Raw genomic sequence first — 24,226 nt, 5'->3', positions numbered from 1 at the left:
GATGTGCTGGTTATCTCTGTGTATTATAATTACTGTGGGACTGCAGTTCTAAGGACAAAAATAAGGCATGTGTGAATTATATCTCTAGTTATTAGACAATATCGCTCTTTGGTCAAAACGTTTTAGCATCCTCTTGCTACCTCCAATAAAATCGCTGTTTTGGGTTAAAATAACTGGCTAAGGTGAGGAAAGAAATCTCAGCCTTATTCCTGAAGGTCTGTATGTCTGAGCTGCCCACCCACCTGCATCTCTTCCCCCTATCATCAGTAACTTTGAACATTAGCCATTTCAAATATATTTACAAAACAGAGAGCCTGAAAATCTTACAGAGTTTCCCACCTACTATCTGGAAGCGCTGCAGGCCAGCTGACCCACAGTTTTAGGGAAGCCAAGTGTGACAGCAGGACTGGCTGGGTGTGCCAGAGGGAGGTGAGCAGGACAGGCTCTGTGACAGAAACCAGGATGAGCCACAGTCTGAGCACAGACAGGTGCATTGGGATCAGGCAAGGTTGACATCAAACCTGCAAGTCAAGTCAGGCTCAGGAACAGCAAAGCTGGGCTTGGCTATAGCTGCAGCATAGCTCAAGAAAGGCCTGACAGACTGAGCTTAAATGTAGCTCTTGAGTAAAGAGGGGGAGCTTCTGTAATCCTTCACACTACTCTTCTTACAACTCAACTTTAGAGCAGCCTGACTCAAGTTTACACAGCTGTGCTGAGGGAGAAGTTTGCAGAGCTGTTGGTGCACAGGGAGCTGTGTCCTTATCTGGCTGTTTTTCTTATGAACTCCTGTTCCCTTCTCCTCCAATAACTGACTCCTCTGTGGGGAGAAGGAGGTTCTGCTGGGCCTTGCTTTTGGTTGTTCAGCTTGTATAAAAACTGGTGTTTCCCTAGGACAGAAGTAGTACATGTTTTGCTGCTAGATAAAAAACAAAATGACGGTAGAAATGTAGGAACATTATGTGTGGGATAGTGTCTGAGGAGAGAGGTAGGAGGCATTTGGAGTGTATGTGATGGGGAGGCATTCTTCAGGAACAGAGTGACAGAGCTGAAGTTACTGTAGTGAGTGGAGGTGTGGGGACATGAAACACAAATCTGCAGAGGAACAGGTATTGTTCATTTTGTTGCTAGCACAATAATAAAACTTTGCATCATATGGGAGATGCCAAGGGCTGATGATAAGAGAATTTGCACTGGATGCTATTCTTAGCTTTGTCACAACAACTCTGTAATCTTCATAAAGTAATTTCTTTTCCTTTTGCATTGCTCTGTCTTGTCTGCGCAATCTGGCCAGTCTGCACGCTCTCAAAGTGGATTATTTGAGCTGAATCCAAGTCTAATACATTAACTGTCTGAAGATGATACATTAAGCTAGTGGAAGCCTAGTGGGTGGCTAAATTGACTACCATGACTTTGAAAAGAAGGCCCCCTCCAAAGCTATTTCAGGTTGTTTTTGAATTGTGTCTGAAGATGCTTATTTCTGTCTATTAGGTGTAAAGAGCCTAGGTGACTAGTTCCTCCATCTGAAACTTAGGAGTTGAGTTTCTAGTTTGATGTAATTTAATTTTGTGACTGTACAGTTCTGTCACAGTGGGCTCTGATTTTTACCTGTGGCATTCAAGGGCTATTTCTGTGAAGATTGATTATCCACACCCTTACCCCTTCCCTTTTAAGGGAAGGAAATTACACAAGCTTTGAGCATAAGCAATCCTCACCTGTTGATGTCAGACTTGGTGATGGGACACTGAAGATAGTTGCATGGCTTAATGTTCCTGCTTTGTCTTTCTCCTTTGTATAAACTGTGCACTAATTAAACTGACAATTTTCTTAGGTCTCTGGATGAGGGTATTTTGGATGGTGATGTAAGCATTCTTCTATGTACTGTCACCTTCTTTTGCAGTACAGAATATTTTTTTAGGTAAACCATGTCATGAATTGTGGTGATTTGAACTGCATTTAATCCAAAGGCAGATCATCCCAAGAGCTGGGGTACATGGATGTGGCTGTGTTGTTTCCAGGGGCACCTCAGCCTTGGGAGTTATCCTATGCATGTGTAGCTCATAGTCCAAGCTAAAAACATAGGCCTGACATGACTTAACTTAGTTGTGGCAGCCTGAGTTGTCTTCACTGTGTTACTCCAGGGCGCAGTGAAGAGTCTTAGTGGAAACAAATATTTGTGGCTTCGTGTGGGAATGGCCTAGTTCTGTCATGGCTAATAATGAGCTAATAATTAGCATATGACTCAAATGGTATAGCAAAACCCAGGAGGTTCTGCAGGAGACCAGGCTTTGTGTTCTTTTTCTGAGAGCAGTTATTAGATCAGGGAGGCACCAAACCTGACCTGACTTCTCATGAACAAATACTCAAGAAACACTAGGGAGCTGAGGGCTGGGACATTTTGGTGGCTGCACAAGAGTCATGGCAAGTTCAGCCAGCTGAGTTAATCAGGTTGGTTCAGTACTGATGATACTTGGCTGGTTTATTTCCATGCAGAACCATTTATGTCTCTCCATCAGTCTTAATTTCCAAGACTTCCAAGTTTCCAAGTTCTATATTTTTGAGGCTTTTTTCCCATTTTTCTGTATATGCTAGCTTCACATTTCCTGTGTATTCCATTTCTCCTAGTCATTTTGATGCCAGCGGAGGAATTAATTTAGCATGTTGAAATATCTGCAGTCGATTTAATATCTGGAATGAGTGTCTTGTTAGCAAGAAACACAGATGTACATATGTACAAACAGCTTCAAAATACCTGGACTGCTTCCTACATTTTAAAGCCCCATTGGCTTTAAATGAGGGAGATGATGCAGGTATTTACTTATCTTTTAACTGATCGCTAGAGTATGTGTGATGCTGGAGCTATTAATTCCAGTTTTGGGAAATTACTGTTGAGGTGATTTTTTTGGTTGTTGTTTGGGCTTCTTGACTTGTTTGTATAGAATGCATCGGGCTTGTTAAGTGTAACAATCCAGTTCAGTTCATTTATAGTAGTGCTGTAAGTTCTTTGGATTGCGAGTGGAAAAAAGAGTGTAGCTGTCAAATCAGTTATTGTCAAATGGGCTACAAGGTGAGTATTATTAAAGCAGGTGGAAAAAGAGAGAAAATTGAGCGATAATATCAGTATAAAAGCACAGAGGTCTGCCTTCATCTCCTCTTCTTCCTTTTCTTTGGTTCTTTTCTGCTTTTTAATGTTGTTATCTATAAGTGCTCCCTCAGAGCTCCATCCAGCCTAGCCTTGAACACTTGCAGGGATGGGGCATCCATAGCTTCCCTGAGCAACCCGTTCCTGTGCCTCACCACCTTCACAGTGAAGAAGTTCCTCCTAATATCTAATCTAAACCTGCTCTTTTTCAGTTTGTAACCTTGTCCTGTCATTACATGTGCTTGTAAAAAGTCCCCTTCCATCTTTCTTGCGGGTTCCCTTCATGTATTGGAAGGCAACCATTAAGTCACTCTGAAGCCTTCTCTTTTCAAGGTTGACCAAACCCAATTCTCTCAGCTTTTCCCTGGATGGAGTGGTGTTTCATACCTCTAATGATCTTGGTGGCCTACTCTGGACTTGCTCTAAGGTCCATGTCTTTTTTTGTGCTGAGGACCCCAGAGCTGGATGCAGCTAAAAAGTAGTGCCCTGCTTTGAAATCACAGAATAATTTTGATTCTGTAGTTTATCCTCCCACTAAAAGTAAGTCAAACTAGATCATGTTATTCAGGACCTGGTCTAGTTGAGTTGTGACTGCTTCCAAGTGTGAAGATACCACAAATGTTTTGGGCAACGTGTTTCAGTGGATAATCATCTCCATATGGGATTTTTATTTTTCCTTTTATCTGTCTGGGATTTACTATTTTGCCTCTTGTCTATGTTGCCTCTATTCTGTCATTATGCACCTCTAAGATTCTTGCTTCATCTTTTCTCTATCCTGCGGTTAGGTAGTTGAAGACAGCAATGAGATCTCCCTTTAGGATTAATAACACACATTCGTCCTAATCCTGGACTTGTTCCAACCTGACAGCATTCTTCTTGTACTGAGGAGCCCAAAATTGAGAATAATACTCTGTGCGTAGATGAAGAAATACAACATAAATGGGAAGAATCACTTCCTCTGCCTGCCTTGCTACAGTATTGCTAGCACAGCCCAGCATGCAGTTGGCTGTCTCTGCTGCAGAGGCACTGGCTGGTAACATCTTCCACTTGTTGTCAGCCAGGACTCTTCAGGTTCTTCTTTCTCTCTGCAGAGCTTTCTAGCCAGTCAGCCCCGGCCTGTACTGCTTTGTGGGGCTGTTCTCTTCCAAGTACAGAAATTTGCACTTGCTTTTGAAATTCATTGGTTCTCAGCTGCCCGTTTCTCCAGCCTCTTGAGGGCTTCTAAAAGGCAGCCTGGCATTCAGAATGTGCACCATCCCCAACCTCTCCACATCCAGCTGTGGCCTGCTGAGGGTCTGTTCTGTTCTGTTCTACCAAAGATGCTAACAGGATTGGTTCCAGTATCAGTCCCTGAGGACCCCCACTAGGACTTGGTTTCCAGTTGGACTTTGTACACCTAATCCATTTCCAGACCATTTTCCACCCATCTCATAGTCCATTTACTCCATCCATATTTTTCAGACTGAGTACAAGGATACGTGACCTGGCAATGTGTATTGTTTGTTTTGTGGGGAAAAAAATATGTTTTGTGACAAAAAGCTCAACATGATTAATTTAAATCAGTTTTTGATGATGGATGTTGGATTTCAGGTTTTTTGAGATCTTGCCCTTACCACTTTGTGGTAGGAATCATGTTTTTTGTTATCCTTGGAATTGTGTTCTGGGGAAAATATTTCAAACAGAGAACTTGGTAGTTACTGGAATTCTCTTAACTTTCTATAGACTTTTTTCTTTTTTATCCAAGAACTTATGGTCACTTAAAAAGGATTACCAAAACCTTAAAGAAAATTGAGAGTGATTTATGAAACAGCAACACTCTTAGAGTTGTTTGCAGTGCCATAGAATAATTCAAAAAATTTTTCCCAGCTTGTCACAGTATGATGTAACACTTTTTTAGGGTTCTGGAAATTGAAAAACTATCCTGTCAAAGATAGGTATTAAATCATGAGAATAGGGCCCTCTCTTCCTACTGGTGTAGGATTTTTCTGACAAATATACTTGTCTCTTAAGGAATACAGTATAACAAATGTGACTTCTTTTTGTTGAGAGGTTAACATTTTGCAACTGAATGAAGTGTCTTCCCGTCGGGAACTCTATAAATATTTCAAGATTTTTTTTCCTATCCTGTTAATTCTAGTTTTATGCTATTCTTGTGAATGTGGGAGGTGGTTGCAGGTTATGTGCTGAAAGTCCATAATTTCTGGGCTTACACTCAAAGAATTTACTTAGCGCTATTGTAGCACTGGCTCTTTCGCATGAAGCACGTAATTTGAATACAGGACAGTTGGATTTGTTATCTTGAATTTTTTGTTCTTTCACATTAATTGCAAACTTTTATAGGTAGTGCTGTTAGTGCATAACTCAGTTGGCTAATTTACATGTTAAAAAGCAAAAAAGCCTGTTCTTTTAAAATAAACAACCAAAAGTGAAACTTTTTTTCAAATCCTCAAATGTTAGGAAATGCCAGAATTAATTCCCAAAATGGAATTCTGTTAGGGTCTGGTCGTCAGAAATGAGAATCAGTGTCTTTTTCAGTCACAGTATCACATTTAAAAACAAATTCAACATTACATCCTTTTGCTTTTCCTCTGGACAAACCCTACATATTTGCTGTAAGTGCCTACTGTAAGTTTGTATTTCATGATACGATTTAGGAGAATGCTCTGCCAGTGACTTTTACTTTCCTTTCCTGCCTCTCTCCAGGTGCACCACAAGAAGTAACTCAGGTCTGGAAGACCATGTTCTGGATTCTCCACAGCTGGAGAGTCATAAGTAAGTTCGGCAGTGGCTTAGATTCTGGAACTTCTTCACTGGGTGTTGTGCTGATCTTGATGTTGCCTCTTAATGTCGTTTGGGTTTTTTTTTGCAGTCCTTGGTCAGCAGCATCACCAACCAGCTCTCCTGTGATAGCACCTGTCATGTTTTCAGCTATTGTAGAGGAAGAGCTCCAGCAAGAAGCTGCTCTTATTAGAAGCAGAGAAAAACCTTTGGCGTTAATCCAGGTAAAGTGCTAAGTTACTGCTGCTCTAAAGTATCACAAGGAGTTTCCAATGGCTCTTTCAGAGATCAGTTTTTGGTATTAATTATGTATTCATACTTCTCATTTACATAATGATATTAAAAATCATTTAAATATAACTCCACACTGCTGTTTTATAAGGTGGCCTCTATTAAAGTCAAAATGTCTGAGTCCATGATAAATGTATTTGGAGCATCAGAGAATGATTGAGTTTGGAAGGAACCTCTGGCAATTGTCTAAACCCCTGCTCAGAGCAGGGTCAGTTTAGAGCAGGTTTCTCAAAGACATGTCCAGGCAGTGTTTGATTATCTGCAAGGATGAAGACTAATGGTATCTCTAGAAAACCTGTTCTGGGGACCCCTCTCACACCAAAAAAGATTTTTAAATGCAATTTTCTGTTTTTCAATCTGTGCCCATTGCCTCTTCTCCTGTCTTTGGGTACTACTGAGAAGACCGTGGTCAGTTTTCTTTATTCTGTCCTATCAAGTATTTATACACTTTGATAAGATCTCCATAAGCCTTTTTTTCTCCACACTAAACAAGTGCAGTGAGCTCAGCATCTCCTCAGTGTCAGATGCGCTGGCTCTTAATAATTTTTATGCTATGTCACTGGACTGTTCGTTATTATATTCATGTTTGTCTTGTACTGAGAGGTCAAGAAGTAGATCTGGAACTTCAAGTGTGTCTCACCAGTGCTGAGTAGAAGGGAAGGGTCATCTATCTCATTTTGCTGGCAGTGCTGTCCCTCACAGAGCACAGGAGGCTGCCACCCTTCTTTGCCATATGAGCACATTGCTGGCTAAAAGCCTAAATTGTCCACCAGGACCCCCACTCCTTTTATGCTAGGCTGCTTTTCAGCTTGTCAGCTCCCAGTATGTACTGGTGTCTGGGGTTATTCTTCTCAGGAGCTGGACTTTGTGCTGCTCTTTCTTGAACTTCATGACATTCCTTGCAGCCCATTTTTCTAGTGTTGTCTGGGTCTCTCTGAGTGGCAGCACAAGCATCTGGTGTATCAGCCACTCCTTCCAGTTCTCTACTGTTCATAACCTTGCTGAGGGTGAACTGTGTCTCTTCCTGTGGGTAATCGATAAAGATGTTAAACAGTACTAGCCCTAGTCTCAGTCTCAGTGTTGGAGCTAGCGACTGGCCTCTAGATGGACTTTGTGCCACTGGTCACAACCCTTTGAGATCACCAGTTCAGCCAGTTTTCAGTCTGTCTCACATTGCATTTATGAGGTCTATTCTTAAGCTTGTCCACTTAAACTTTTAGTCAATACTTAAGCTGTACCACTTCCCTGGGGATCACCTAGTAGTTGCTCAGATCCTCTTGCCCTTCTTGAAGGTAGGAATGACATTTGATTCCTTCCAGTCCTTAGGAATCAACCCGTATTGCAACAATTTTTCAAGGGTTTTTTTGAGAGTGGTCTTGCAGTCATTTTGACCAACTCTGGTCTCCAGGGCCTGGCATTGCTGGAGACTGATCTTAATGCTTTTAAGACCAAGATGAAGGTTCCCAGCCTTTTCCATGTCTTTTTCATTCAGTAGTGGGTCCATGTTGTCTTTTTTTGCTGTTGTAGAAGCCTGTTTTGTTGCCCTTCCTATTCTTTGCCAGGTTCTACCGCAGATGGGCTTTGACTTTCTTAATTCTGTTCCTGTGTGGTCACACAATGTCTCTATTTTCCTTCATCACTTTTCTCTGATTCCACATCTTGTATGCTTCCTTTTTGTTTGAGTTTTGTCAGGAGCTCTTTTTTTTGTCTGTGCAGTCCTGCCATTCTTACTTGGCTAAGGAGCTCATTGGCATGGTCTGTTCTTGAGCTTGGCCAAGGTGATCTTTGAAATCAACCAACTGTCCTGGACCTTTCTTCTTTCTGGGGCCAAATCTCAGGAGTTTTTCCAAGCAGACTCCTTCATAGTCTTCTCTTCTGAAGTCCCAAGTTGTTTGCTATTTCCCTTGTTCCCAGCTTTCAGGATCCTGAATTCCAGCATCTCATTGTCATTGCAGCCAAGGCTGCCCTCAGTCTTCACATCCTTGACTAGTCTTTTTTTTTGTAAGTTTGCGATCCATCAGAATGTCTCCTTTGATCAGCTCCTTGATCATCTGTGTTAAGAATTTGTCACCAATGGGGAGACCTCCTAGAGTGCTTGTGTCCTGCTGTCTTGCCTTTCCAGCAGATACCAGGGTGGCTCAAGTTTCCCATGAGGAGCAAAACCTGAAAACATGAGGTTTCTTCAAGTTGTCTGAAGAATGCATCTATTCTACTCCTTCCTGATTAGGAGTTCTGATGCATTCAGGACCAGTGAAGCCAGTTCATAACCATGCCCATGATGTAAATGTAGACCTGGCACTGACTGACACACATGCTGTTTTTTTCCTTCCAGATTGAGGAGTGTGCTATTCAAGATTTACTAGTCCACTATGAAGCTTTTGACAACCCTGATGAATTTGTGACCGTTGAAAGGGCTCCACAGGGACCTATAGCAGCACCTATGTGGAACAAGCACTAATTCTTACTCTTCACAGTCCTCCCTTCCACAGTTTTCACAGTTGTATGTGCACTTTTGAAATTGTAATTCTTCTTACAAGTAAAATAGGACTGGAATAATAAGAATCATGTAATTTTTAACATCAGCGTTAAAACACTGCCCATAATCACTAGGTATATGTTAGAGAGAATGAAATAATGTGCTCACTGTGTCCTTTACCCACAGTATCTATTGTTATGTATGTTTTGAGAGAGTTTCTTTAATGACACATATTACTAGTAATGTTACATGAGGCTGTAGATTGGGAATGTACTTGCTAATCTTAAATTGTAAGGGTTTTTTGTTAAATTTACAGGTGAAAAGCGAGTGTTTATTTTGTGATTTAATGTGGAATTGAATGTGCACAATTAAACACCTCTAAAGTTTGGGGGGTGGTGTGTCCTTCAGGGCTTTCTTGAAAATTGGGAATATTGGGGAAAAGTTTGTGCTTGAACTTCATGTAAAAGTACAGTTTAACAATGCAGTTGTTCTTAAGTTATGCGTGCAAGTCCTCGCTCTCTGGTTGCTGTGGCCAGCGCGTTTCCCTCTTGTGCCCCAGGCTGTGCCTCCATTCCCGGCCGTCACCTGCGCTCGGCTCAGCTGTGCATGTTTGTCACTGCTGTGAGTGAGCCCAGCCTTGGAGCAGCCAGCTCTGTCTTGAAGTAAAGCACACAGCCCAAGAGAACATGGGGCCACTTAATTAGCCCATGTATAGTCTTACTCTGGTAAATATGGTACGGTTTTAGAACCGCTGTGTTTGAGGGACGATTCACTTGAAGTGCTGAGGAAATAAAAGATCTCTGCATGCGTTGTTAAAGCTATAGGGGTGACTGCTTGACTGGGAAATTTGCAAACACCTAAGCTGCAAAGATTATCATAGATGGCTTTCAATATTGTGTTCCAAAGTTCTCTGTGCCTGGTTGAAACAAATTTATATATAAAAAAAGAAAAAAAAAAGGGTAGCCTTATTTGCAATATTCTGTCTAGTTTGTCTTGTTTGTATAGGTGTGTTTGAACTTGTACTTCTTCAGTAGTGTCAGTACTTACGAACTCTGGAAAACTGGAATGGAGAGATCTGCATAAAATGAATATAGAGAATTGATCACTGTGTGATAAAAGAATCTTGAAAAAAATGATGTAGATATGTCTTAATGATTTCAGGTCAAGCTACACCAAAAAAATCCCCCACAAAAACTGTAAAAAACCGCAATAAACCATAAAATCTTGATTTATACAAAGTTAGTATACTTTTATGTGCTGTCTATATATAATCAATGATTTAGGTAACTAGAGTTACCTGTAAGTGTTCCTTTTGTGTCTGAAACAAGAACTGTAGACATTTTGAAGCTACACAGGCAAGGAAAGAGGTAGGTTTTAATTCTGTTTTAAATTCTACTGATAATTCATTCACTAAACCAGTGATAATACTTGCATTAAGGGCTTTACTTGATGGACTAAAGGGCCCTAGGGCCTGCTGAAACAATCCTTCTGGTTTAAAAGAAAGCTTATGTAATGTGAGAAATAGCTATAGAAGCAGTAGGCCTTTCCAGGTGTGAACCTAGTTTGTTATCAAATGTAAAATTATTGTAAATTTGCTAATTTGCTTTTTTTTCAAAATAATGCTGTTGAAAATCTCATTCTCCTGAAATTTTAAGAGGATCGATGTTTCCACCATGCCGAGGACCTTGACTGCTTTCAAGTTGTGGTTTTATTGTCGATTTGTTTAGGCATCATCACTGGTTATATGTAATATTCGTAAACAAACATGAGGAATGATCAGAGTACCACTCTTCTGGAGTTGAGAACACTGAACTGTGTTAGAACAGCTTTGTTAAGGCTGAAATGTGTCACAGAAAGCTGGCATTTTCTAGCTCAGATGCCCGACTTTGTGGCTTTTTTTTCTAATGCCAAACATGAATTCCATCTTTGTTCACTCAGCTCTAATAACATTTTGTCATTTCTGGGCTTGTTAACTCCTTTAACTTGCACCAAAACAGACTTGAATTCCCAGGTTCTAGTGAACATAATGTAACACATCAGAGTTTTCAGTAAAAAACAATATTTAGCATATAGATATAAGTTCAAGGAGATGTATTGTAGCTATTTAGTGTAAGAAATACAACTTTAACAAAAGGGTTCTAGTGAAATATTTGTTATATCTCAAAGACAAATGAACCATCCTCCAAAACAGTTTCCTTGAACATTTTGTCTTTTTACATTTTGTCTTTTCTCCTTCATCATTCATTATCCCCAACTTCAGTAACTTCTTAAAAAATAGAGGGATAAGTAAAACTTGGGTATGTTTTCAGATTCAAATAGAGAAACATTTAAAATTGTAATAATACTGCACTACCTTCAGGACTTGCTGTTATTGTGTCAAGGCATTTGAGGAATGTATAACGTTTTTTGCATTGTATATTGAAATGAAAATGCAAGTAAAGTGGGAGACTTCAGTCAATTATAGAACCTTTGCTACTTTTGTTCCTCAAGGTTGGAGGTTGTTTTTAGTGACTAATCTGACAGTATTGTTGAATGGAATTTCCATATAAGGACTGATTGTACAACCTTTCACAGAACACCATTGACAAAAAGAAATTCTAAATTTTGTAATTTAACTTGTGTTATAAATCTTGATGATACCTTCCTACCATATATTTTTTAACTGAATTCCCCATCCTCTACCCTGTGGTTAGCATCATTTATAGGTGGCAGTAGAATATTTTAGCTGCATATTCTAAAATGAACACTTTTGAACTTTAAATGTGCCCATTTTTGTCCCCGTGGCTGCCCCTCCCCTTCTTTTTTTTTTTTTCAGTGATACAGAAAGAGACTCTGAGCTCTTTTGATAGTGTTCATCCTGATTGTTTTCATTGATTGTTCTGCAGTTGGAATGTTCTGCAGCACCTTGGCAGCCTGGACTCTCTTCCTTAGCCAAAGAATTGCTAGCTTTAATGTAAAGACAAAGAACAGAGCACTGAATTGTTAGATCATATTCTAAATATAAAGGTAAAAGATTTACACTGGAATAAAGTAACTTAAGCCCTTAATCCTTGATTTGCAGGATGTCATCAGAGACTCTTTTACTTTGTAGTAACAGGAACTGGTCAGTTAAGATATTGAATAATCTCGGAATGGATTCCATCCATTTTACTCTGAGAGAAGTTTTACAAACTCCACTGAAGAGCCTGCTACTTAAACTGAAGGGAACAGTTTTCTCTCTCTATTGCCTGATGTGCTGGACACTGGTCAAGTGAAATGCTGAGGCATCCAAAAGGTGAATCCTGTCAAGGCTCTAGCGGTGGCAGACCTTAGAAATGCCAAGGGGGAAGGGACTATTTTTGTAGTGTTTCAGGTGTCTAACCTTGAGAAAAAACTTTATTAATTGTAGAAGGCCAACAACTTCACACACACACAATATATGTTTGAAATGAAAGGATTTTAATGCTGTACAGTGATGCAGCAGAAGAGTTCTGAGTCCAGGGAGTCCCTCAAACGGCTTGTGTGAAATTTTTCTTGTACAAGAGAGTGGCATCTGACACAAACTCTACCTAAAAAGTTCTGACTTTCCAAGAAAATTCTTCCTGAACTATGGTGTGCATCATGGCACCAAAAAAAATACCATTTTTATAGCAGCTTTCAGATAGCTGCATGGACTCTTATTACACTGGTCCTTCAGCACTAGGAGCCCTTTAAGGCTTTGCCTGGAGGAACAGAGTTGGATTTGAAGAATCTGCTGGAGATGAAGATACTCTTCAGGTCAGCTGTCTTTGTTCTAGTAACAATTCTGCTTTTTGTTCTCTTCTGTTTTCGTATTTTTTCCTCTTTTTCTTTTCTTCAGTTTTTCTCTTCTTCTGTTTTTGTTTTTCTCCATTTCTGTATTTCCTTATTTTTGTTTCTCTAGTTCTCTTGTTTCTCTTTCATTCTCTTTCTTGCTTTCTCTTTTCTCTTTTTTGTTTTTATTTCTTACATAGAATAATATTTCTTTAGCATGACCTGTCTTTTATCCCCTTTTTTCTCGGCACTTGAATAACATGAGAAAAGAGCAGACTTTTGCAATGGCTTCAGATAAGGATGGACAAGAACTAATAGTAATATCCTAACAGAAGTTGAAACTCTGCTCTTTAGATCAACCTTGAAGAATGCACTTGAGTTTATCAAGGTGTTGCTTAAAGCATGTTTTATTTCCTGTAATTTGAGAGACTGAAATGCTCACAGTGTTCTGTTTCAATACAATATATAGATTTCAGCTCGGGCCTGAAACATTAAATTGGACCTTGGTGGGTGTTTTGTGGCTGAGCTGTGGTCACAGACAGTAACGAGCTGGGCAGTCAAGTGAGGGGAGCGTGACGATCCTGGAGTGGCTTCTGAGGACCACGCACAGGAGTTCTCTCCAGGCTCTGGTGTCTGCCTGGGCTGGGTCTTTTGCAGCTCCATTCAGAGCATGTGAAGGTGTCTGAATTTGCATGTCTCAATCCTTGCAAAGCAGAAGGAGAATTCCTTGGTTCATGTTTTCATGGGAACACCATGAGCTTGTCAAAAGCATTGGCTTTGTGCGGCTAGTCTTGGGGGATGCTTTTGACTGGAAATACCCAGTCAAAATCAGGCCCCTCCACAGGATTAATAATCTCATGGAGTGGGAGAAGAGTGTTCTCAGTCAACTGCAGTTTTTTGGAGGAAACTGATCCAGGAAGATAAGAAAGTCTTAAGTTGAGTTCCTTGAGTTAACTGGTGGTTTCGCACAGATCATCACACTCCTCCTTGATCTTGATTTAAATGAGTTCTTCGTAGATCTACAGAGTTGCTTTAACACATATCATTTTAATATTTGGGGTCAATTCTTCAAATAATGCATGAGCTTTTCAGATAATGAAGGGAATGTAATTGTTAAAAGCCTAGGTATGTTTGGGGGATTTTTTCTTATTTCATTTGCACAAAGGATATGGCATGTATGAAAAACAGATAAGCAAGCAAGCAAAGGCAAGCTGACCTTAGAGCAGACTTAAACAGATTACTGCATTTACTCTCAAGTAATAATGTACAGCTGGGGGAAAGCTGAGAGTCAGTTCTCTCCCTTATAATAATAATAAAAAAGTAATAATTTTCATGAATAATTTTCAAATAAGAAGCAGGGAAAATGGATCAAAAAGTTTTTATATCATTCTCAGTACAGTATGATTTTTTTTTTCTCCCTTCCATATTATTTTAAAGATTTTTTCAGGAAGATTGAGTGCCTCACCTGAGGCTGGATTCTCAACTAATTTCTCACAGTGGTAAACTATTTCCAGATTTGTTTCCTCAGACTGAATGCCAATTAAAGTAGGAATCTTTCTTCTTCACACAGTCATTTCACTGTCCTGTAATTCTGCAGGAATATGTCACGTCTGTTTGTCAGGCAGTGAACCCTGACTACAAGGAAATAGCTGCCTTTGCTATAGGTTACGTGGCTGGGAGGGTGCCAGGTGCCCTTTGCTTTAAGCACAGCCTCTGTACCTGCTGCGTGAGCACAGCTACAACCCCTGTACAGTAGGTGAAGAGGTCATGAGAGCTGTGCAGGGTGTGCAAGCTCCTGCTCCTGCCTCCTGCTCGTCTCTCTCCAGTCTTCATGATTCATCAGCTGTGACTGCCTTCACTGTGACTGGTCTTCTAGGGCAATTTTTTATCTATTGTTATAGGTTTGTTCTGAAGGGGACCCCACCACTTCTGCAGATGTCATAGATGGCAACACAGCACTTGGTGATGAGAACTGTGCTCATGCCATTTGGTGACACAACACTGGGAACAGCTGCTGATACATTAGCAAAAAAGAAAAAGAGATAAAGAATGTATTAAAGTTTTCTTCTGTTTTCCCTATACGCACATACAAATATTTTTGTTCACCCGGCCTTCTCTATACTGCCTCTATTGCAATAGAAGGGAAAACTCTGCAGAATCTAAGTCTTTTTCCCACTGTATGTATTTTAAGATGTTTACAAGACACACTGCCCCTGTTCATGCATACTGCAAAGATGGAATTGGGCTGTGAGTGCAGCGCAGTTTCCAGGATCACATCTTTGTGTTACACTAATAGCTGATACACGTGGGCTGAAGGAGAATGTGTGTGCATGCACGTGTGCAGTGCCATGTTTGCTTGTGGTTGTAGAATTGAATTATATTGCACCACTTCCACAAATACAGGTAATGTGTTATCTCTTCCCTCCATCTGTGTGTACTCAGTGGTAGTGAACCTTTTCATCTGAACTTTATCTATGTGCTTTGCAAATGTTAACGATTACGTCTCGCTGTATTTGTGAGGTACACTAACTGGACTGTTATCCAACTTCCAGGTGGTGGCTGTCAACACACAAGTAGGAAGTTGGTTAGTCTAAGGCTAAGCACTATGTTTATGGCCATGTCCTGAAGGAGAATCTGGAAGTTTCTGGTTCTGTTCCTGTCCCATGTGGATCCTGTAGCTTTTCTGGGATCAGCTATATAGAAATGCATTTCAACCAAGATTTGTTCCTCTCTTTCTGTGACCCTCTCTATGAAACATGCATCTGCTGCCAGAACAGGCTGGCTGCACAAGCAGAGGTGGAAATTCCACTCCCAGGGCACTCTCTCTTCTGGCTGATGGCATCAAAAAGGAGGTTTTGGCTGGAATTTGGCTGAAAAATCATTGTTAAGTTGGAAGCGGCAATTTTTTAGGCCACCTTTTATTTATTCTCATCTTTTAGTTTCCAACCTTTTCTTTCCTAGGAACAATAAACCCAGGTTTTACTTAGTCCTTTTCTCCCTGTTCCTTTGCAGCTTCAGAATGAGCAGCAATACCTGAAGGTCTAGTATTGATAAATCTTTGATGGACAAGGAGATGGAAAGGTTTATGTACTACTGTGCATTGCAAGCTTGCTCTGTGAAGTGCTATTGGATGTATTAGACATGCACCAATTGCAGCAGGAACAATAAGGCTTTCACCATAAGTGGCAATGACCGTGTGTGTGATGTTTTGGTTTTTTAAAGGAGTGGACTTAATATAAATATTCCTAGTATTACTAATGTTCCTATATAAAAGTCTTGTCTGCATAGCAGTCATTAAGCTGTGTTGTTCAGAACCTGAAATGACCATCTTAATTTCAGTAATGCCCAAGTTCATGTAATTTTGAAGCTGAATTTGATTCCTTCTTGGTTGTGCTTTCAAACTTCATGTAACTTAGAGCACAAGCAAGTCTCTTACTTTGATGATAAAAAATTTATCTCATTAAGGGGCTGAGATTTTAAAAATCCCCCCTGAAAGGAGCTAGATAGAGTAAGATTTACACTAAGTTCCGACAAGGCTTTGTGAAAACACAGCAGAAGAAAACTGGCCATATCAGAGTCATCATAAGTACGCTCTGGCTCTCAAATGTGCTGTTCTCCTAGTGACTGCAGTGCCCACAGCCTTGGCACTGTGGCTGCAGTGCTGGGCGTTCCAAACTGGCTCTGTCAGCTAGTGAATTACTTCCATAATTTTCTTCTGAAAGCTGTGATGCTTTCAGTCTTAAATACAGGAGGTGCCTGCTGATCCTCAAGGAACCAAGGCAAAGAAATCAACCAAGAAGTACACCAGGGTATCAAAGGGCAGCTCCTCCCTTGGGTGTAGTAGAATCCATCCTCACCAGAGCTTTACAAACTCAGTATTTTTTCTGTTTTCTTCTGTCTCAGGTAATATGCAGTCATAGTGGCATATGGCAACAGAGATTTTAAGGCCATTGAAAAATAAAGGTAGCTACTGACCTGGTGCAAACTTTTGTTAGAGCATGAAATCCCTTCTTGCAAGATGTTGCAAGATCCCAGAGAAAATATTTACTAGTGCTTTAACGCCTTGCAGAATGCTTGGGTGTTTCTGTGCTTGTGCAGTAGGCCTCTGCAGATTTCAGTATCTACCCCCAAGCTGCTGTGATGCACTTGTAGCAACTTCGCGTGAGCACAAAAAGGACTTAGAAGAGCAAGTTAGAAGGACTTTTATTGTTTGTTTCCTTTTGAACATGGGATGACAAAATATTTTCCCCTCTACAGTATAATCTTGATAATGAACTTTTTTTCTGTAGCTCTTTGTGTAGTACTGTGTTGTTCATGAGGTGCATATCAGCCCATTTCTTCAGCCTGTCAAGGTCCCTCTGGATGGCAGCACAACCTCTGGTCTATCAGTCATTCTCCCCAGTTTGGTGTCATCTGCAGCCATGCTGACACTTTGATGAAACTCTGCCCCATCATCTGGGAGCCTCAAGGTAGACCTCTCATTTGGCTTTTGTTTCCAAGTGTGTTGGATGCTGCTGTGACCTTTGTGGGAATTATTATTCGATCTTTCTATTTCACTTTTATTGTAGGCTGGGGTAATAAAAAAGGCTTTTGTTTGCATCAAAACAAGAATTGAAGCCTCCAGCCTCTTTCTCTTGTCCTGTTTTGCAGAGGTCAGCATAAGGCTGTCTTTTCCTAGTACATTTCTGTCACACAGTGTTGGAAATCACAACAGCTTCAGCTGTAGCCTGGGGCTCCTTTTTGGCAAACTAGTTATCTCACCAAGGGAAAACGGAATGTCCACAGCTTTGTACTGTCTAGGAATATTTAAGGGGCAAACTTTCCCTTTTGAGCATTCAAGGGCCCCGTTCAAACAGTAGGGTCTTTGAAGTGGAATGGCCCTAAATTTGGGGACAAACACTATCTGACCTCTAAAATTGGCTCAGTGTGTTTGAGCATGGTGCTGTTAACACCAAGGTTGTGGGTTTGCATCAGCCATTGAAGAGTTGGATTTGAGGATCCTTGTGGGTCCCTTCCAACTCACGATATTCTGTGATTCAGGAGGATAGGTAAGTAGAATATAACCAATACCATTAGTGTTAATACCTCTGTTTCCTTTTCATTTGCTGAGGAGTGTTTCCATTTCTCACCATTTAGGGTGTGAACCCTCTTGCCTTTTCCTTCCCTGTGGTTTGGATGAGACACCACTGATGGGTGAAAGAGATCTTTACTGGCTGTATCCATATTAGGCCTTACCACCTACCTGCCTTCATGTTTCTGTATTACAGAGATGGTAGTTAGGGGAAAAGCTGTCAGAGTTCACTTACTGATGGTGTCTTTGTTTACTTGTTTCAGTTGTTTCATAAGTGCGAAAGGAGCTTTCTCTGTTCACCATCCTCCCCCACATCTGCATTTATGTGTCTTTCTCAGCTTTACTTAAAGAAGTTGTTGATATGGAATGTCATCATGGTCAGAATTATCCTTAAACAATACTGTAAAGCAGATTACCATATCATTAATTGTCTAACACTAATATATGTCTATATATATATATATATTACTGTTACTGTGATTCTGTTGTTGCAGCAAGGCCTTGACCAGATTCTCAGAAACTTTACTGCAGGGACAGAAATACGAAAGTCCAACAAGCTCTTAAAGCTTGGATGTTAAATAGGAAAGGAAATCAATCTATGAACTATTGCAGGCAATCTACTTTGGGTAGGACTTCTTACCGGTACTATGGTAAGATGGGTATGGGTATACTGGAGATAAGGAACGCTGAAAAGAGAATTTTTACATCGACTCTTTTTAGGCAAGGAAAGCACAGGAGCTTTATCTCCCCCTGTAGTCAATGAAAGGATTGTTGTGGATGCCTTTGAAAGGAGTAATGTAGTGTACTGAAAATCAATGCTTTGCCTCATTGCATTTAAACTCATTGCTGCTTTTTAATTTTTGTCTTTGTCTAACTGGGTCCTCCAGAAGGACTGTAATGCTGTTTGCTTTAGTTTTGTATCTCTGGACACAAAGCTGAAGAATATTTTGAAAAATGAAACGTTTTTGCAAAATAGTTCTGTGTAAACCTATCTGCTTTAGACGACTGCTTCACAGGCTTTTTGCATGAAAGAATCATGACCTGCCCTGACTGTAGGCATGTGGCTGTGTGGGAATAACAAACTTACACATTCTACTCTTTAATATGGTCCTGTAAACAATTGTGGACTGCTTATCATGGCTAGATATTAACTAAACTATAATGTATGGATCAGGACTTCTTTGGGTTGTGCAATTGGGTTTTTTTTGTTGGTTCATGACCTGTTTGTTGGAGCTGTTTTGGGAGTTTTTTGTTATGCCCATTGCTCCATCCACCACCCACCCCTACCCCAAGTGAAGATACAGATGAGAAATGAGAAGTATAGAGACATTTGCTATGGTTAGGGATTATGGACTGGCATATGAAGTGTCTCCTCCCACTTTAGTCAAAGAAAAAATTAGGCTAACTCAAGTGGGAGTAGCATGCTGTCCATTATTACTTGGACACTTATTTTCAGCAAGGATGACGGGATCAGGTGAAAACTGTTGAAAATGTCACTTTCTGTTTCATTTTTTTCAGTTCTGGCATTTGGGAAGAAACAGGAACAGTTCCATGTTTTCATTCTGGAAATATTACTAATAGCTCATAGCAGCTGGAGGAGATGCAGTGGGCAGAGCAGGAAAGAACAAACACATGGCAATTTGAAAGATTTATCATAGAATAAAAGTTGATGATCTTTTATTTGTTAAGGACATCAATCAATGTCCGTTCCAGAAAAAGGAAGATTTTATGAATAGGAATGTAATATTTCTTTAATTAACTTAATACAAGTGGCATCTCTAAGTTCAGAGTTGGATGTTTGTAATGCTGCCTTGGACTCTGAAGCAAAATGCTGACATCCAACAGACTCAAGAACTGGCCTTTTGACTCTTGCTCTCATTTTTAATAACATCTCTTTTGGATTCTACTGCTGACAGCATAATGATCAGTTTCACTCACTGGATGTTGAATTCCTTTTAGCCTTGCTGAGCAGCTCATGGGGAGAGAAACTAAGTCTTAAGTTTTATGAAGTGTCAGGCAGAGATGGAAAATGTCGTAGAGTCCTATGTCCTGTTGAGCTGTACACATGGAGTATTTCCCTTGTGGCTTCCCAGATTCTATTAGATACCAGTTTACCAGCCCTGTTTTCCCAAAAATATCTGTGCCTTGAATATCTCCATAAAGTATGGCTGCTTTTTCATGTGCTCTCCTGAGGTGGTGCAGCTGTGGTTGTAGAGGCAGCAATGTATCGAGCTTGAGCCTTTGCAACATTCCTGGCCTACTTTTTTCAGTTTAACACATTTTGGATTAGGCTGAAAGGGAGAAAAGAGAAATCAGATTGCATTTATTTTAATGTGTTATGCATTAAACTAACTGAAACACAGTCTTGCGGTAGTAACATTACCAAGGGCTGTTTTAAGGTTCTGTGATGGTATTTTAACAGCAAATACTAATTATATAGTACTAGAAAGCTTGCTTGAAAAGGAAAAAACAAAAAGCAATAATTATTTTCTCATTAAACCATCTTACCCTCTTGACACATGCCACAGAGCTTACAGTAACTTCTAGACAGTGCTATGGAGGTATAGGCATGTAAGATGCCTATAAGAAGAGGGGGATGGAGAGCTGACTGAAAATCAGGAACCAGTTTCCTTCTCATGCACCTTCACATACTCCTTCCATTGTAGGAAATGCTTCCTAATGAGCAGAGTAAATTTTGGGCAAAATTGTCTCCGTTCCCTGTGGCTAAAACCTTTTCAAGCAGATAAGTTATCACAGAGACTCTTTTGGTTCCCTCCTGTTTTGTGTGAGACAGGAGTGAGACACAAGAGTGCAATGTCCTGGTCCTGCTTCTTCTTTCACACGTGGAGTTCTCACCAAGTAAAAAGTCCTGAAAGTTGTTTTCAGTTTCTTTATGTGAGATCATAGTGCCCTGTTCAGGGAGACTGCATCACTTTTCCCTCTGTCGTATTTGTTTGAGACAGTAAATTTAAAATCAAAACACCTGTTAGGGTAGATTAGCTGACTTGTTTATGGATTTATGCCATGATTTAGTCCTGGCCACCAACTCAGCCCCACACAGCTTCTTGCTCATAAAATACTTCTGTTTTTCTTTTTTCTGTTTCTGTTTTCTTTTCTCTGCTTTCTTTTTTCCTTTTCTTCCTTTTTTTTTTTTTTTAATTTTTAATTTTTTTCCTTTGTTTTCAATTTTTAATTTTTTTTTTTTTTTGACCTGTAAAGGTTTCTCTGGAACCAGCAACTCTAAAATCTAAAACCTGCTGCTAGTGCTATGAGCTGTCATTCTCTCTTTGCCACTTAACTTGACTTCTGCAAGTACTATGACCACTTAACCCAGTGTCATGGGCTGAATTTGGCAATCCTGAACTTTCAGAAATAGCTTTCCTGCCGACAGTGGCTCTGACTTCTGACAACCATTTTGTTTTCAATGATCCACTCATCTTTTAAGTGATGCTTTCAGTCTGGCTCACCTTTTCTCTGTGTTTGTTGTCTTTATGGGCACAGAGAAGAATCCTCCCCATAAGAGCCAATCTGGCAGAATAATGAATATGCACACTTGGATACCTCTGCTTTATTTTCCTGTTTCCTTCTAGTGCCTGCCTTAAACTTCTCAATTATTTGGGATGGTTGATTTTTTCTGTTTGATTATGAGGTCAAAGTTCTTGTTCAGTTGATGTGTTTTCACACAGCAAGGCCACTGCCTCAGCAATTAGCTATCTACCTCAGTTACTTTAGTGAAGTACCTGTTTTGATTGTGATATTTTTTATTAACAGTGAAACAGAACAAAAAAATATACCCCAAAACTCCCACAACCCAGAAATCTACTAAGTGGAAAAAAGGGGAAAAAAAAAAAAAGCCTCTCCTCACTGGCTAATATGCTCTAATATCCTTTGCTATTAGTTTTTACCTACTCTTAAAAATTCTGGCTGGCTTTTGTCAAGCAGACATTTATTTCAAGATGTTCTTTCCAAGTATTTCTTGACCGTCTCTTGATAATGAAGCTGATGTGCAATGCAGCAGCTCACTGCTTTTTTCTGGAGTGGTACTTGTGCTCTGCCTGTCTGATCTCATGCTGTATGCTGATTGCCTCTTCATTCACTGGTTTATTTTTCAGGATGTGGTAGCTGGCTTCCAGCTCTGATCAACACTCAACCTGCAGTGTGCTGAGACAGTATCCTGTAGAAGGTCACTCCAGTTGTTGTCTCAGGTGGCAAATATACTTGGAGGTTTTTGAGAAAATATCAGGTAGTTTTATACCCTAGATTCTTGCTCTGATAATGCTGAGGATATCTGCAGTAGCATTTTTACTTCTTTGGAGTCAGTGATAAACAATGTGTCACCTATATACTGTAACTGACTCATAAATAACCTGATTTTATTCCATTTATATATTTTTTCTATGTCTTAGTGTATGTCTTGGGTTTGGTTACTATATGCATTTTTTCTTATTCAGAAGATGTGGCTTTTCCTCCCTATGTGAAATTTCAATCTTCACCCCTTTTCATGTGTCTAAGTGTTGTTTCTAATAAAGCCCCGAGACTCATCTTACTGTAGGTTTAATTTGCACTGTTTGGTACAGACTTCAGCATGGGAAAAAAAAGTGCTGATTTTCTCTCTTTGGTTTCTCTTTTTCTGTTCATTCCCTGCTGTCTTTTTTTGTTTGTTGGGGTTTTTTTGAGGGGTATGACTAACCTTTACTTTTTACTTATTGTGTTTCATTAACATCATCTGTGAGAAATCTCAAAGTTACCAGCAGTTGAATTTGTTCCTGAAACCCCTGACATGATGATTCTATGCATAAGGTTTTTCCATTAAGTTTTCTACATGATGCCACTGCTTTTCTAATTTTATTTTCTTCTGTATCTTGTACATTTGCTATTGACTGAGTGCTGGTTTATTTTCTGTGTCACTTGCATGCCCCTTTCTTCTCAGTGTTCTTGTTTGTGTACAAGCTTGTTTCTCAGGTCTCTGCAAGAATCTGCTGTTTGCTAGCGTTTGCATCTTTCTGTGCTTTCATATCAGCTATTGCCTTTTCCTTTTCTGTTACTAGTGCCATCTGTTCATCTCTGGAAACTGGGTAGTTACACAAGCCTGTCTTTTTTTTGTAGCTTGACGAAATATAATTATGGGGTTCCTTCAACTTCTTGATAACACTGTTCAAAAGGTCTTTCGCACACACCATTTTTGTACGGCTTTAAACTGCTTTTGGAAGGTTCCCAGGATTCTTCTCCCTCAACCCTCACAATATTCTGTTTCATTTAAATGCCCTGGAATTGTGTTGCACCAGTTTTTATTTGCTGCTCCTTTCTCCACTCTGCTTAGCTTCCATCTCCCAATCTTTTTCTCTCTTCTTACTGCAGTTGCTTAGTACGCCTCATTATCTAGGGAAATACTACTTATTATACGTCTTCCCTTTAAAGTTCATCTGCTTGCAAACAAGAATCTGATCTACTAACAGATTCTCATTGTTTATATTTTATTTATACATTTCTTTGCAATATTCATAATATCTGATTTCATGTCTGCTGCTGCAATCTAGATCTATTTCTAGCTTTGCTTCGCCAGGGAGCCACAATCACACTCCATTTTTTTCCAGCCTTCTTATTAGTTCTAGATGCAAACAGTTGTCTTTTTTAGCCCACATTAAGAGGGTTTTTTACTACAATTTAGAAATGGGCTTGAAATTTACAATCTTTTCTGTGCTTCTGCAGGGGCCTGTAAAACTGTGGTCAGTCTCTGGTAACAGTTTTCTGTTCCCACAGTGTTTTGCTAATTGTTAGCCAGCACATTTGGACAGTAAAAGCCATTTCATGCCCACCTGGGGTTTCCCCTTATCTGATACCCTTTAATGTACTATCTCATATGTAAGTTTTCAACAGTTAGTGCTAGTGGTTTAAGTAGCTTAATTAAATATCTGTGAAATCAGATTCAGAGAAGTCAAACTTGACAAACGAGACTTGAGTTAGATAAGGTAAATCAATAGAGGAGCTCTGCCAGCCCAGGAAAATAAAAGTCTTTCAGCTACTTCCAGCAGAAAATCTGCAGAACCAAGCAGGTCTCCTTTATCCTGTCTTGTGTAAACTGACATAATTTTGGAGAACAGGGATGCAGGTTTTTGTGAGGAGCATGTGTAGAGCTTGCTGTGGGAAGTTCAGCAGTACATTTCTGTCTCAGGAACATACCTATCTTACTGTGCCAAGTGCAGAGATGGGCAGTGCAGGGGGAAGTCTGCTGAGTCTCTCCTTGTGGGCTTTACTACCAGACCAGTGGCTCTTCTAATATATAACTTCATATTCATACTTTCCTTTTCTGTTCCGAACAAAGGAAACTGCTTTATATTAAAATTAAAGACTGACAAGAACCCTGTGAATTAAGAATTTAGAAACTCAGCAAGTTTTGAGCTTGCAATGTTAACCTAATCAGATCCTGATGCAAGTGCAGCTCTTTGACATTTAATGCACACAGTCTACTATTCAAAAGGCAACTGCCAGATCCATAGGTCCAGTAAAATAGTCTGAACAGCTTTGTTTCCTACACTAGTGGGTTGACTTTGAATCTTGGTTATCTTTGAATCTTAGCTTCAGCTTCCAATCATTTGCTTTGTGTGCGGGGCCTCAATGTATTTATAATCCCAGAGGATGTAACTAAGGAACTTTGTGAACTAAGTGTGCTGGATTCCTATGATGATTCTCATATTTTAGT

At 39.9% G+C, this 24,226-nt stretch overlaps 1 protein-coding gene across 2 annotated transcripts in view; it reads left to right on the top strand.

The window, feature by feature from the left end:
- IBTK (inhibitor of Bruton tyrosine kinase) overlaps positions 1-11,142 on the top strand; it is a 57,701-nt gene extending 46,559 nt beyond the window's left edge. For both annotated transcript variants that reach the window (XM_042016696.1, XM_042016695.1), the window contains exons 27-29: positions 5,843-5,911; positions 6,009-6,141; positions 8,541-11,142. In XM_042016696.1, the coding sequence (XP_041872630.1) occupies positions 5,843-5,911; positions 6,009-6,141; positions 8,541-8,666 (328 nt within the window). In that variant the 3' untranslated portion in view covers positions 8,667-11,142. The remainder of the gene's footprint in view (positions 1-5,842; positions 5,912-6,008; positions 6,142-8,540) is intronic.
- The last annotated feature ends 13,084 nt before the right edge of the window (positions 11,143-24,226 follow it).

This window comes from Corvus kubaryi, unplaced genomic scaffold (genome assembly GCF_017639235.1).
Source record: "Corvus kubaryi isolate FWS band 111438036 unplaced genomic scaffold, C.kubaryi_AGA036_p1.0 split3-73, whole genome shotgun sequence".
NCBI classification, from domain to species: domain Eukaryota; kingdom Metazoa; phylum Chordata; class Aves; order Passeriformes; family Corvidae; genus Corvus; species Corvus kubaryi.
The sequence above is the reverse complement of the archived record's forward strand: the minus strand, read 5'-3'. Positions and strand labels throughout refer to the sequence as shown.